Source organism: Saimiri boliviensis, chromosome 5 (genome assembly GCF_048565385.1).
Source record: "Saimiri boliviensis isolate mSaiBol1 chromosome 5, mSaiBol1.pri, whole genome shotgun sequence".
Taxonomy (NCBI): Eukaryota; Metazoa; Chordata; class Mammalia; order Primates; family Cebidae; genus Saimiri; species Saimiri boliviensis.
In genome coordinates this window covers 721,400-736,533 of record NC_133453.1, presented here as the reverse complement: position 1 = coordinate 736,533, position 15,134 = coordinate 721,400, and the positions used below count along the sequence as shown (strand labels likewise).

Genomic DNA, 15,134 nt, shown 5'->3' with positions numbered 1-15,134 from the left:
TTGCCTTCTCACGTTGCTGTCCTCTCATCACATGCCCTCGTATCAAGGAATGTTGGTGCTTCACTGTAGTCAGCTGTCATCTTCTCTTTCTGTCTTTTCTTTCTTGGTCTTAGAAGCTAAATACTCAGCCTCTCATGTTTAATTTGCCTGTCTCACCCTTGGTGAAACAAGAGAGATGCCTTTTTCCTGGATACTTTCCATCAACGCATCTCACCTAGTACTGGCGGGAGCTATTCTTTAGCCAAGTTGTTGAATGAAACCATCATTCAAAGCCGTCAGCTGTGGCAGCACTTGGTGAGCTTGACTGATGCTCCTGGAGCTTCATAGATGGTCTCTCAAGTCAGAGTCTGAAGTTGCACTAAGATGAATTAAACATGGATCTTCTGTGTATTGTTAAATTGCTAAACAGAATACTGATTAATAAAGTGTTCATTTTCAATCAGCATGTAGCTAATGAGTTATACATTAGTTTTTCTAATGCTTCTGATTGAATGCTGCTGGTTTTCTGATGGAAGTATGACTTTATAGAATTGTTGATTTATCCATACGTTAAATTTGTGAAAACTGCTGATACCTATGTTTGTTTCATGTCTAAATGATTATGTCTTAAAAGCAACTACTAAGGTGTTTATTAGTTCTTTTTTTTTTTTTTCAATCTTATTTAGCAACAACCAGCTCAGTTTATAAATCCAGAAACTCCTGGCTATGTTGGATTTGCAAATCTCCCCAATCAAGTTCACCGAAAATCAGTGAAAAAAGGTTTTGAGTTCACACTGATGGTGGTTGGTAAGAAATTAATTTATACTCTCCAACTTACTAAATATCTCCCCTTTCCAATCCAAAGAGTATAGTAACATGACCTATAAAGCTAAAAATTCCTTTTTTGGCAGAATCAAATAACTTGGGAATTTGAACAAATATATACATATGTATGTGTGTGTGTGTGTGTGTGTGTGTGTGTGTGTGTGTGTGTCTATATATATATATATATATATGGTTTTTTTTTAGAAAATTTTTTTCAGAAGCAAAATTATTATTTTTCTGTTATTTCCTTATTTATAGGTAGTAGTAAAAGTTTACTCCTTGTGTCCACTAGGCTCCAAAGTGGCCCCCAGTGATTCTTGCCTCCGGGTATTCACAACTTTTTTTTGTCCCTTCCTGCACTGAACAGCGTTTTCCCTGTGTATCCGATAGGACATTGTAGAAAGTGTGATTTCTAAGACTACGTCATAAAAGACGTGGCCCCCACCTTGCCTTTTCCCAAATTACTCACTCTGGAGGAAGCCAGCTGCCATGTCAAGAGAACACTCAAGCAGCATTATAGGGCAAGCTGCCAAGTAAGGAACCAAGGACTGCTGATGGCTATGTAAGTGACCCATTTCAGATATATCCACCAGGCCAGGCACAGTGGCTCACACCTGTAATCCTAGCACTGAGGGAGGCTGAGGCAGGCAAAGGATTGAGCTCAGGACCTCAAGACCAGGCTGGGCAATATGGTGAAACCCTGTCTCTGCACAAAATAGGAAAATTAGCCAGGCATGCTGGCATGTGCCTGTTGTTCCTCTCACCTGAGTCCAGGAAGGTTGAGGCTGCAGTAAGCTGCGATCATATTACTCTGCTTAAGCCTGGGTGACAGAGTAAAACCCTGTCTCAAAAAAAAAGAAAATTCACGCATTGACAGTATAATAATCACAATATCTGATATCTAATAGAAAATTGTGTGGCATCAAAGAAGCAAAAATTGTACAGAAGAAAAATCAGGCAATAAAAACAGATTCAGAAATGACAGAGATGGCAGAATTGGCAAAGAAGGACTCTTTTTTTTTTTTTTTTTTTTTTTTTTTTGAGATGGAGTTTCGCTCTTGTTACCCAGGCTGGAGTGCAATGGCGCGATCTCGGCTCACCGCAACCTCCGCCTCCTGGGTTCAGGCAATTCTCCTGCCTCAGCCTCCTGAGTAGCTGGGATTACAGGCACGCACCACCATGCCCAGCTAATTTTTTGTATTTTTAGTAGAGACGGGGTTTCACCTTGTTGACCAGGATGGTCTCGATCTCTTGACCTTGTGATCCACCCGCCTCGGCCTCCCAAAGTGCTGGGATTACAGGCTTGAGCCACCGCGCCCGGCCCAAAAAAGAACTCTTAATATTACTTAAAGGAAAGCATGAATATAAGATAAATGGAAGATATAACAGAGAACCAAGTGGAGCTTCTAAAGATTAAAATACAACTGGAATAAGAGATTTTCATGATAAGCCTGACAGCACGTTATATACTGCAGAGGAAAAGGGACAGTGGTAGAAGCACAGTGAGGGAGAAGCTGAAGAACAACAACAGGGACTTGAACATGGCCTCAGTGTCCTTTGGTACACTACAGGCAGTCTAACATACAGATAACTACATTCACAGAGAAGAAGGGAAAGCAAAAAAGGAAAAATAATGTCTGGGAACTGTCCAATTGTTAGCAAAATTATGAAGGCATAGATCCAAGAAACTCAACAAATACCAGGCAATATAAATACAAAGAAAACTACACCAGGATGCATCGTAGCAAGCTACCAGCAACTACCGATGACACAACAAGCAGAAGAAATAATAGAGAAAAGCACACCAAAGCATGTCATTAGCAAACAGGTAAAAACCATAGTTAAACAGAAGGGTCTTAAAACTAACCAGAATAGGTGTGGTATGGTGGCTCATGCCTGTAACCCTAGCACTTTGGGAGGCCAAGATGGGTGCATTGCCTCAGCCCAGGAATTCAAGACCAGTTCAAGAGCAACATGGCAAAACCCTTTCTTTACAAAAATTAGCCAGGCCTGGTGGGGGTTGCCTGTAGTCACAGCTGCTTGAGAGGCTGAGGTAGGAGGATCACCTCAGCCTGAGAGGTAAAGGCTGTGGTGAGCTGTGTTCGTGCCACTGCACTCCAGCCTGGGTGACAATGTCAGACCCTATCTCAAGAAAAGGGGGGAAAAAGTAGCTCTAACAAACAGATTCATGACATTCAGGGGATGAAAGGTAAGAGTGAGCACTGACTTATCATTAGGAATAATGTAACTGGCCAGGCATGGTGAGTCACGCCTGTAATCCCAGCACCCTGGGAGGCCCAAGCTGGCAGATCACTTGAAGTCATGAGTTCTAGACCAGCAGGGTCAACATGACGAAACCCCATCTCTACTAAAAATAAAAAATTATCTGGGTGTGGTGATGCGTGCCTGTGATCTCAGGTACTTGGGAGGCTTAGGTGGGAGAATCACTTAAACATGGGAGGTTACAGTGAGCCAAGATCGCGCCACTGCACTCCAGCCTGGGCAACAGAGTGAGACTCTGTCTCAAAAAAAAAAGGAATAGTGTAACCTGTAAGGTTTTTAAGGTACTGAAAGAATAAAGCCATTAGCCTAGAATTCTGTGTTCAGCACAAATAATCTTTTTAAAAATGAATACTTCAGCCACTTGTGGTGGCTCATGCCTGTAATCCCAGCACTTGGGGCGGTTCAAGGCCAGCCTGGCCAACATAGTGAAACCTTGTCTCTACTGATAATGCAAAAATTAGCCTGGCATGGTGGCACATACCTGTGGCCCCAGCTACTCAGGAGGCTGAGGCAGGAGAATCATCGCTTGAACCTGGGAGGCGAGGTTGTGGTGAGCCAAACGCATGCCATTGCACTCCAGCCTGGGCATCAGAACAAGATTCCATGTCAAAAAAAAAAAACAAACTTAGGACAAAATTAAGATATTTTTAGACAAGAGAATTTATCACCACCAGATCTGCACTGTACGAAAGATAATATGAATTTCTTTAGATTAAAAGAGAAGAATTGCAGATAGAAACCCAACATCTTAAGGAATGGAAAGCACTGCAAATGGCAGACATGTTTACAAAAATACTTTTTAATTTCTTTCAAAGATAGCTGATTATTTAGAAAAAAGAATAATGTATGTCATGTAGAAATACAGTTAATAAGGATAGCACAAAGGACAGGAAGATGAGGCATTCCGGTGTTAAACTTCACACAGTATGTGAAGTGATACAGTGTTACTGAAACAAAGACTGCTGAGTTAATGGTGCATGTTCTAAACTCCAGAGAAACCACTTTTTAATAAAGCAGGAATTGGTTCAAAGCTAACAGCATGGATAAGTTAGAATACAAAAATTAGTCCCAAAAAAATCAGGAAAAAAAAGATAAGAAAAATACGGAAAAAGAAAATGGGTAGACCTGACACAATCATATTAATAATTATTGTGTAGATACACTAAACAAGTAAAAAGGTAGAGACTGTCAGAATGGCTGATGACCTTATTACGTTATATACAAGAAAAACACTTTGAATATAGAAACACAGATAGATTAAAAATAAAAGAATGGATTTTGGGCACAGTGGCTCATTCCTGTAATCCAAGCACTTTGGGAGGCTGAGGTGGGTGGATCGCCTGAGGTCTGGAGTTCAAGACCAGTCTGGCCAACATGGCGAAACCCTGTGTCTCCTAAAAATACAGATACTAGCTGGGCATGATGGCATGTGCCTGTAGCCTCAGCTACTTGAGGCAGGAGAATCGCTTGAACCTGGGCAGCGGAGGCTGTGGTCAATGGAGATGGCTCCACTGCACTCCAACCTGGGAGACAGAGCGAGACTCAAAAGAAAGAATAAGGCCTGGCTTAGTGGCTCACACCTGTAATCCCAGCAGTTTGAGAGGCTGAGGTGAGTGGGGATTGCCTCAGCTCAGGAGTTCAAGGCCACACTGGGCAACCATGGTGAAACCCCATCTCTACTAAAAGAAAATATAAAAATTAGCTGAGTGTTTTGGTAGGCACCTGTGGTCCCAGCTACTCAGGAGGCTGAGGCAGGAGAATTGCTTGAGCCTGGGAGGCAGAGATTGCAGTGAGCCAAGATGGTCATGCCACTGCACTCCAGCCGGGGCGACAGAGAAAGACTCTGTCTCAAAACAAAAACAAAAAAAACTTCTTTAAGTAAAAACAGAATTAATTGCCAGTACATCTCCCCTTTGAGAAATGATAAAAGTTCTTCAGGGCGAAGGAATATGATATATGTAAGAAACTAAGATGTATGTAAAAAAGAGAGCACGTCAGAGAGGAAGAAGTGAAGGTAAAATAAAATCTTCTCTTATTCTTGATTGACTTAATAGAAAAATCTGGGCAGTAGAGGTTGCAGTAAGCTAAGATTGCTCCACGGCACTGCAGCCTGGGCAACACAAAAAGAATAAAAGAACGGAAATGTATGCATACCTCAGTCATAAAGCTGAAGTGGCTGTATTCACACACACACACACACACACACACACACACACAAAGCAGACCTCAGGTCTACTATTGGGATGTTTCCAGAGATAACGAAATACATACATATATATATATATAACATTAAAGGGATCAGTCACTTCAAAAAAGCATTATTCTAAATGTGTATTCACCTGATAACAGTTCCAAAACGCGATGCAAAATCTGTTAGGGGGGATAAATCTGTAACAGAAATTTTGAACATTTCTCTCTTAGTTATATAGAAAATCAGTACGTTTATGGAATGTTTTGATAATACTACCAGGCCGATTGTGGTGGCTCGTACCTGCAATCCCAGCACTTTGGGAGGCTGAGGCAGGAGAATCACTTGAAGCTGGGAGTCAGAGGTTGCAGTGAGCCGAGATCGTGCCATTGCACTCTGGCCTGGGCAACAGGAGAGAAACTTCATCTCAGTAGTACCAACCAGCGTGACCCAAGTGACATGTTGAGCACTGCACTGAACAACCGCAGACTACGTTGTTTTCAAGCGCTCATGAAATATTCATCAAAGATACTCACTGCATGATGAACTATTAAACAGCCTCAATAAGCAGAATAGGGTTGAAATCACTTGGAGCATGTATGTGACCACAAGAAACATTATGAATTATTTTAAACTGAAGAAAAATGGAAGGACAACATCAAAATCTGTGGTATGAAGCTATATTCATGTCAAAAGAGAAATATTAATACATGATTTTAAATGCTTAACTCTAAAAGAAGAAAGGTTAAATTGAGCCATTAGAGTTCTTACACTTGAAAATGAAGAACAAACTAAACTCCTAATGAGCAGAAGAAAGAAAATAAAGAACAGGAAACAATGAAATGGAAAATAATAATGAAAATGAAACAGAAAGCTAAACTGGTAAAATTTATAAGCCCCTGGCGTCATAGAACAAACAAAAACAATGGTCATCATACAGCTCCCGTAGCCATTCAGTAGATAACTGAGTAATAGTACAAACAGCCGATTGTCAGAAAACCACTTGGATGACATGGAAAGATTACCCTGAAAGACACAAAACTGAAACAGGAGTTGGAAAATCCACATAGTCATATGTATTAAATAAGTTGAATTTGCCTTTTAAAACCTTTCCAGAAAGAAAACTCTAGGTTCATTCATATTGCCTCACTGCTAAATTCTGTCAAACATTCAAAGTAGAAATTGGTTGGGTCCAGCGGCTCATGCCTGTAATCCCAGCACTTTGGGAGGCTGAAGCAGGCAGATCACCTGAGGTCAGGAGTTGAAGATCAGCCTGAACAACATGGCAAAACCCCGTCTCTAGTAAAAATACAAAAATTAGCTGGGTGTGGTGGCGGACACCTGTAGTCCCAGCTACTCAGGAGGCCGAGGCAGGAGAATCACTTGAACTCGGGAGGTGGAGGTTGCAGTGAGCTGAGATTATGCCACTGCACTTCAGCATGGGTGGCAAGAGTCAGACCCTGTTAAAACAAAAATGGACCAATAAGAGGACTGCTGGAGGCCAGTTCAAGGCTAGCCTGGGGAACATAAGGAGACACTGTCTCTACCAAAAAATAAAGAACTTTAAAAGAAAATCACAAGCCTGGCGCGGTAGTTCACACTTGTCATCCCAGCATTTTGGGAGGCTGAGGCTGGCAGATCACCTGAGGTCAGAAGTTCAAGACCAGCCTGGCCAACGTGGTGAAACAGTCTCTACAAAAATGCAAAAATTAGCCCGGCATGATGAGGTGGGTGCCTGTAATCCCAGCCACTCTGGAGGCTGAGGCAGGAGAATCATCGGAACCCAGGAGGCGGAAGTTTCAGTGAGCTGAGGTCACGCCATTCCACTCCAGCCTGGATGACACAGCGAGACTCCATCTCAAAAAAACAGTAATCACAAACAAGAGTAATAATAATACTTTTAAGACAGTATCATTGATAGTAACAAAAAATATTGTTTAGGGATACATTTAACAAAATGTGCAAGGCCTATACAGTGAAAACTACCGATCACCATTGAGGGAAATTGAAACCTAAATAAGTTGTGAGATCTGCCCCATACTTGGATTGGAACTAATAAAATGCCCTTTCTCCCCAAATGGTCCCATATAGTCAGTCTGATTGCTTTTTTTTTCCCAGACGGAGTGTTGCTCTTGTCATCCAGGCTAAAGGGCAATGGTAGGGTCTCGGCAACCTCCGCCTTTCAGGTTCAAGAGATTCGCATTCCTCAGCCTCCCAAGTGGCTGACGCTACAGGCACACGCCGCCACACACATCTTATGTTTGTGTTTATAGTAGAGACGGGGTTTTGCCATGGTGGCAAAGCCGGTCTCCAGTCCTAGCTTCAGGTGGTCCACCCTTCTCAGCCTCCCAAAGTGCAAGGATTACCGGCCTGAGCCACCCCGTCTGGCCCCAACTTTTAGAAATACAAATTAACAAGCTGTTTCTAAAGTTTAAATGTAAATGCAGGGGGCCTAGAACAGGCAAAAACAGTTTAGAAAAGAGTAAAGTTGGAGGATTACACTCTCTGGTTTCAAGACTTTAACAGCAGTAATCAAGACCATGTGGTAAGGGTAGCTACACAGATCTACCGAACAGAGCAGCAGCCAGGAAGTAGGCCCGTGAATATTCAGTTGTTTGGGTTTGTTTGTTTATTTTTGAGAAAAAGGCCAAGTTAATTCAGTGGGGGCAAGGTTAGTCTTTTTACAAACAGTACTGTAGCAACTAGATGATTATGTATGAATAAAATGAACTTCAACTCCCGCTTCTCTCTCTTGTCAAAACTAACCTGAAATGATAGATTTAAATATAAAGCTTTAAAAATTCTACAAGAAAACGGGGAAGAAAACTTACGACTTTGGAGTAAGCAGATTTCTTAGGATGTGAAGAATAGAAATTATGAAGAAAAAGTATATTTTGCGTTATTAAAAGTTCACTTTCTTCAAAAGACATCAATAGGAAAATAAAATGTGAGGAACTCAAAGTATTCATAGTACCGTATCTAACAAACGATGTGTCCAGAATATGTAAAAATCTGCAGATCAAAAAGACAAATGACCCGCTTACGAAGAGGGGGCAAAATATCTTAATAGTCATTTCACTGAAGAAGATGTATAAATGGCCAGTAAACCCACGTAAAGATGTCCACGTCTTTGGTCATTAGGAGAATACACATTGAAACTACGAGATGCCACCATACATCCACTAAAAGGCTGCGCTTCAGGTGTCAGCAAGGATGTGAAACAACTGGAACCCTTACTAGTGAGTGTGTGAAAATGCTACAGCCAGTATGGAAACCAGTTTGGTACTTCCTTAACGGTTAAGACCCAGCAATGCCGCTTCTATGTATTTACCCCTAAGAAGTGAAAACCTTTCCATAGAGACTTATGTGAATGTTCATAGCCACTTTGCTCAAAACAGCCCCAAACTGGGGCAGCAGAGGTGTCTAGAGAGAGGGTTAACAAATCGTGGTGTAGCCGTTCATTGGAGTATTGCTGAGCACTGCAACCGAAGTGCTCAGAGATGCAGCAACACGCGGGAGTCTCAGACTTTGCCAAGCAAAAGCAGCCAGACAGAAAACGGGCTGTGTTGTATCATGCCGTTTCTAAGTTTCAGAATAAGTAGAGCTGATCCGTAGTGACAAAGCAGACTGGTGTGGTTGCCCGCAGTGGGGACTGCAGAGGGTGGACTTCATTTGCCTGGTGAGATTTCAGAATAGTATCGTACAATGAAGCGTCACTTTCTCACTCTACATGTATGTTTTCTACTGTGGTTCCACCATACCTAATACTGTTTTCTTTCTAATTAGGGAAAACATGCCATTTTTAAAACTCTGAATACCTCCCATTCCAGTCCTTTTTGTCACTACTTTTAGAGAATAGCTATATTCTGGCATTTTAAAAAATACTTTGCGGCTGGACGCGGTGGCTCACGCCTGTAATCCCAGCACTTTGGGAGGCCAAGGCGGGTGGATCACGAGGTCAAGAGATCGAGATCATCCTGGTCAACATGGTGAAACCCCATTTTTAGTCTCTACTAAAAATACAAAACATTAGCTGGGCGTGGTGGCGCGTGCCTGTAATCCCAGCTACTCGGGAGGCTGAGGCAGGAGAATTGCCTGAACCCAGGAGGCGGAGGTTGCGGTGAGCCGAGATCGCACCATTGCACTCCAGCCTGGGTAACGAGTGAAACTCTGTCTCAAAAACAAAAAACAAAAAACAAAAAAACTTTGCTGCTTTCATAGCAGGTGAAATTTCTGCTCAAAAAAAAAAAATAATTTTCATAAAAGTTTTTCTTGTTTTCAATTTTTTAAAATTGCATTTTAGGTTTTGGGGTACATGTGAAGAATACGCAAGATTGTTGCATAGGTACACACATGGCAGTGTGATGTGCTGCCTTCCTCCCCATCACCTATAAAAAGTTTTTTTTTTTTTAAATCTAGGCTAAAAAAATAAAACTGCAAAACAGCCTATGCCAGGAATGTTAGGAAATAGCTTTCACATCTGAGGGAATTTCTCTTGAAATTTAAAATTTTTAACCAACGTGCAAATAACTCCAATCAGAGGTGCGCGAGAGCAGATGGCACTGAGAGCTGTGTGAGGCCGGACTCTGGGAGCAGGCAGCTCACCAAGGTCTCACAAAGGTCTGGCCTGCCCGTCCCAGACTCCTGTGCCCTTAGGATGGAGCACCCATAACATGCATGCTCGCATGAGCACGTGGAATGACACCCTACTCTAGCTGTTAGTCCTCTAGTGCTTGCTCTGTAACCCTCCTGTGAATTTGGTCACAGTAACAACCTACTTTCTTCTTTTTCAGACCCAAGCATCTTTACGTTAGATTTCTATTAGTTAACATATTTAGCAACAGGTTTTATTTTTAAACATGCTTTTCATATACATTAAACCACCATCCCATATAAATGTAGCCAGGATAGTAACTTAATACAATTTATCACTCTGACTACAATGCTCAGCAGTGTGGTCACCAAGTTGTCTCATGGATAGTCTGCCACCTGGGTTCCCTGCTTATGTCTCTGAATAAGTCATTTGTGATTTTAGAATCCCTTGCAGATTGTTGCCCAAACATTTGTAGTCTTTCGTTTGTATTTGGCGTGTTACTTTGTGAACTTGCCTACTTCTCTAGAAGTAGCCCGTGGGATATTCCAACTGGTTTTTTAAAAGCTGTCTCTGATGACTTTCTCAGCTCTTCCTCACAGCTGTTGCTCCTATGTCAGAAAGGGATTGCACTGGTTTATCCTCTACCTACTGGGCTGCAGAGCTCCAGGGAGCAGGGACTTCATTCCATCTTGTTCTCTGTTGTATCTCTGTGTCTAGAGCTGTGCCAGACATGCCGAAAAAGGCTTAGCAAATGTTGGTAAAATTTCCTTTAAATGGAGTAAAAATGCAGAGGGGCACTGTAGGATAGTATATTCAGAGGGTGACTTAATGGGATAATAGGCATCGAGTCAGATATTCACCTTCATATTTAGGCATGTTTAACACATGTTTTGTCCTTCTCATGTGTGAACATTGTAGTTCGCTTAAAATGCAGTCCTAATTTTGTGCGCACGTTCCAAATCCACCCAGACTGAAGTGCAGTGGCGTGGTCGTAGCCTGCTGTAACTTCTTGGCTCCTGGGCTCAAGCAGTCCTCCTGCCGTAGCCTCCCAGGTAGCTGGGACTCTAGCTACCTGCTACCCCACCTGGCTAAGGTTTGGGGTTTTTTACTTTGTTTTGGTTTTTCGAGAGTTGGGGGCAGGTCTCACTGTTTTGCCCAGACTGGTCTCGGGTTCTTGCCCTCAAGTGATCCTCTAGCCGTGGTCTCCGAAAGTGCTGGAATTACAGGTTTGAGCCACTGTGCTGAGCCAGAAATAATTTTTAAAACAGATGTGTACTCCCTCCTTGTATTTTGCAGAACTTAACAGAGGGTGGTTTAAGGTGCCCAGGGGACAGTCCAGCACCAAATACTATATAGTACCAAGATCAGAAGCTCTTCTCCATGCACAATTAAGACTTAGGTGATAACCTACAATGAAGCAATGGAAATTGTGCTTCCCTCAAATGTAAAATTTAATTTTTGGTATTTTGCATCTTTTTCGAAGTTAAATTTCAAATATTCAGAGTATGTACTTAGAGTAATTGAAGAGGGATTCTCACCTCATTGAAAGCTTATGTGGACAAGTCTCGCCTGAATTAGTCATGTGAACTCAACAACGTGAGCAGGAAAGTTGCCTGATATGTGGCAGTTGCCAATGCTGGGAAACGGTGGGTTTAAAGCAGGAAGCGAACAGGGTGGCAGAAAGTGGTGGTTGCGAGCGAATGTGTACAAGTGAGTCCACCAGGCCACGGGCCCTGTCCTGCTCACCCCTTCCTGCAGCTCAGTAAGCATGATAGGATAGATAAGTTCAGTTTTCTGAAAATGTGGTAAGTTTACTGATTAGCAGAACTGATCATTGAAAACCTGCTTTGCATTCTATTTGTCAAAAATAAAAACCAGCCTCTAAAGTACATTTCTCACATTTGTGAACAGTTGTGTTTCTAATCATGTGGTATTCAAGTTCTGTAGTCTCATAGACCTTCAAATCATGGCCCTGCTCTGGATAGTACTCTGACCTTGGGTAAGTTACTGAGTTTCTTTGAGTACCCTCAGAGATCATACTCAAAACATAGTAGTACTATAGGTACTAAACACAATGATATTTGGAGTATGAGTACACAGAAAATGATGTTTGTGAGGTACTTAACCCAGTACCCAGATCTTGTGTAAACACTTAAGAGATTGAATGGTGTCATATGGATAAGGTCATGACAAGGTTTTTGTTTTCATTTAAAGGTGAATCAGGTCTAGGCAAATCGACTCTCATAAACAGCCTATTCCTAACTGATCTCTACCCAGAAAGAGTTATACCTGGCGCTGCAGGTAAAAACATTCCTATGTTATTTTGAGTATAATGCTACGTGAAAGGTGCTAAAGAGTACCTAATTAATATTTTATGCCTTAACTCTGTGTTTTGTTGGTTCGTGTTCAGCTTTGAACACAAGGAAAACACTTACATGGGGTAGGTGTGCTGCACTGAGGTCCTTGGACCTTTTTTGACATGTATCCATGGATCCGTGCTCTCTGAGTTTATTTAGTCTGTAAAATGTACTAAGTAGTTTCTGCCTATATTACACATTTGATGGGAGGATTAAGCGAGAATATTTTATATGAAAAACGGTGTGTAACTAGAAGAGTACTAGAAATAGATGTTACCTAATTCATCTGCTGTCAGAAAGTTCCAGCACAGTGCTTTTCTGAAAGCATCCACAAACGCCTGTTGAATGAGAGCCTGGGACTTGGGCTGCTGCAAGAACATGTAGCTCTTTCAGAATAGTTTTGAATTCTTTTTTTTTTTTTTTTTTGAGACGGAGTTTCACTCTTGTACGCAGGCTGGAGTGCAATGGCGCAATCTCGGCTCACCGCAACCTCTGCCTCCTGGGTTCGGGCAATTCTCCTGCCTCAGCCTCCCGAGTAGCTGGGATTACAGGCACGCGCCACCATGCCCAGCTAATTTTTTGTATTTTTAGTAGAGATGGGGTTTCACCATGTTGACCAGGATGGTCCCAATCTCTTGACCTCGTGATCCACCCGCCTCGGCCTCCCAACGTGCTGGGATTACAGGCTTGAGCCACCGCGCCCGGCCCATTTTTTTTTTTTTTTTTAACAGTCTCGCTCAGGCGCCAGGCTAGAGTAAAGTGGTGTGATCTCGGCTCACTGCAACGTCCACCTCCTGGGTTCAAGCAGTTGTCCTGCCTCAGCCTCCCTAATAGCTGGGCCTGCAGGCGCATACCACCATGCCTGGCTGATTTTTGTATTTTTAGTAGAGAAGGGGTTTCACCATGTTGGCCAGGATGATCTCTGTCTCTTAACCTCGTGATCCCCCCACCTTGGCCTCCCAAAGTGCGAATTAAATTTTTTTTTTATTTTGAGACGGAGTTTTGTTCTTGTTACCCAGGCTGGAGTACAATGGCACGATCTCGGCTCACCGCAACCTCTGCCTCCTGGGTTCAGGCAATTCTCCTGCCTCAGCCTCCTGAGTAGCTGGGATTACAGGCATCTGCCAACATGCCTGGCTAATTTTTGTATTTTTAGTAGAGACGGGGTTTCACCATGTTGGCCAGGATGGTCTCTATCTCTTGACCTCGTGATCCACCCGCCTCGGCCTCCCAAAGTGCCGGGATTATAGGTGTGAGCCACTGTGCCAGACCTCAATTTTTAAAATGAATTTGTAAATTGTTTTCTTTATCTCAGGAACAGAAATTACAATTTTTAATATTTGCATTTTTTTTTTTTTTTTTTGAGACAGAGTTTCACTCTTACTACCCAGGCTGGAGTGCAATGGCGTGATCTCGGCTCACCACAACCTCTGCCTCCTGGGTTCAGGCAATTCTCCTGCCTCAGCCTCCTGAGTAGCTGGGATTACAGGCACGCGCCACCATGCCCGGCTAACTTTTTATATTTTTAGTAGAGATGGGGTTTCACCATGTTGGCCTGGATGGTCTCGATCTCTTGACCTTGTGATCTACCCGCCTCGGCCTCCCAAAGTGCTGGGATTACAGGCTTGAGCCACTGCGCCCGGCCAATATTTGCATTTTTAACCTTCTCCAGTAGCACATTAATCTTAGGTTTAACATTCCGCTTTCTGACTACCCTGGATCATTCTTGCATACTCCCCATGATATCTTTGGAGAACCTACCTCTTGCAGAGAGGTGGTGGACTCTGAAGTCATTTGTTGTAAGAATGTTATTAACGTGACCTTTCCTCTTTGCATGCTGCTTATGTTCCCTATTAAGTTTGTTTCTCTTCTAGAGAAAATTGAAAGAACTGTCCAAATTGAGGCTTCAACTGTTGAAATTGAAGAGCGAGGGGTCAAGCTTCGCCTGACAGTGGTAGATACCCCTGGCTATGGTGACGCCATCAACTGCAGAGACTGGTATGCACCTCTGTGCGCAGCGATCTGCGTTTGTTTAATTTACTTAAATTTATAGTGTTAATGAGTGATTAAGTCGGGGATAGCTGTATATAATAAAACAGCTAGACAATTTAAAGCATGTTAAATATGGATTTTTAAAATAATTTAAGAATTTTATGGAGAGTAATTATTCTCTGGTACTCTAGTGTTTGGGATCACAAAGCCAACCATCCGTAGACTGCTAGTGTAAAACACCTGGATTTCAGCTGTGCCTGGTGAACAGGATGCTGTAGTACATTCTTTCTGTGGAAGGAAATGAAGCCTGTCAGAGAGAGGGCTGAGTCGTAGCATCTGTAAATGACTGCTCATTGGCATTGTTTTCACAAAGAAATCAAGAAGTGGAAGATAGAGCAGCCTGTCACCTGTCCTGGGCAAACAATACCACTTTTATTGTACGAGCTCCCTCCTGGTTTTACTCCTGTCAGCACAAAGCATCAACTTTCTACCGTTAGAGAAAGGGCGAAGGTTTTCTTGTCTCTCCCACACTGGGAATGTCTCCCTCTTAGATGTGAAAGTGCTGTGCTGTTCCCACGTCAGGTAAACGTGTTCTTGACCCACATGTTCCACCATCCTGTTCCTGGCCTCTCTTCACAATCACGCTCCCGAAAAGAATTGGCAACTCTGGTCGGGCGTGGTGGCTCACGCCTTTAATCCCAGCACGTTGGGAGGCCAAATCGGGCCAATCACAAGGTCAGGAGTTCAAGATCAGCCTGACCGACATGGTCAAACTGAATCTCTACTAAAAATACAATTACACGGGATTACATGGTGGCACGCACCTGTAACCCCAGCTACTTAGGAGGCTGAGGCAGGAGAATTGCTTCAACCCGGCAGAGGTTGCAGTGAGCAGAGATCGTGCCACTGCACTCCA

The 15,134-nt window shown here is 42.8% G+C and overlaps 1 protein-coding gene across 4 annotated transcripts in view; it reads left to right on the top strand.

Moving 5' to 3' along the window:
- Window positions 1-15,134, top strand: part of SEPTIN2 (septin 2) — a 35,468-nt gene that overhangs the window by 8,957 nt on the left and 11,377 nt on the right. For all 4 annotated transcript variants that reach the window (XM_010347291.3, XM_074398724.1, XM_039469646.2 and 1 more), the window contains 3 exons: window positions 666-786; window positions 12,084-12,170; window positions 14,101-14,224. In XM_010347291.3, coding sequence (XP_010345593.1) covers window positions 666-786; window positions 12,084-12,170; window positions 14,101-14,224 — 332 coding nt within the window. The remainder of the gene's footprint in view (window positions 1-665; window positions 787-12,083; window positions 12,171-14,100; window positions 14,225-15,134) is intronic.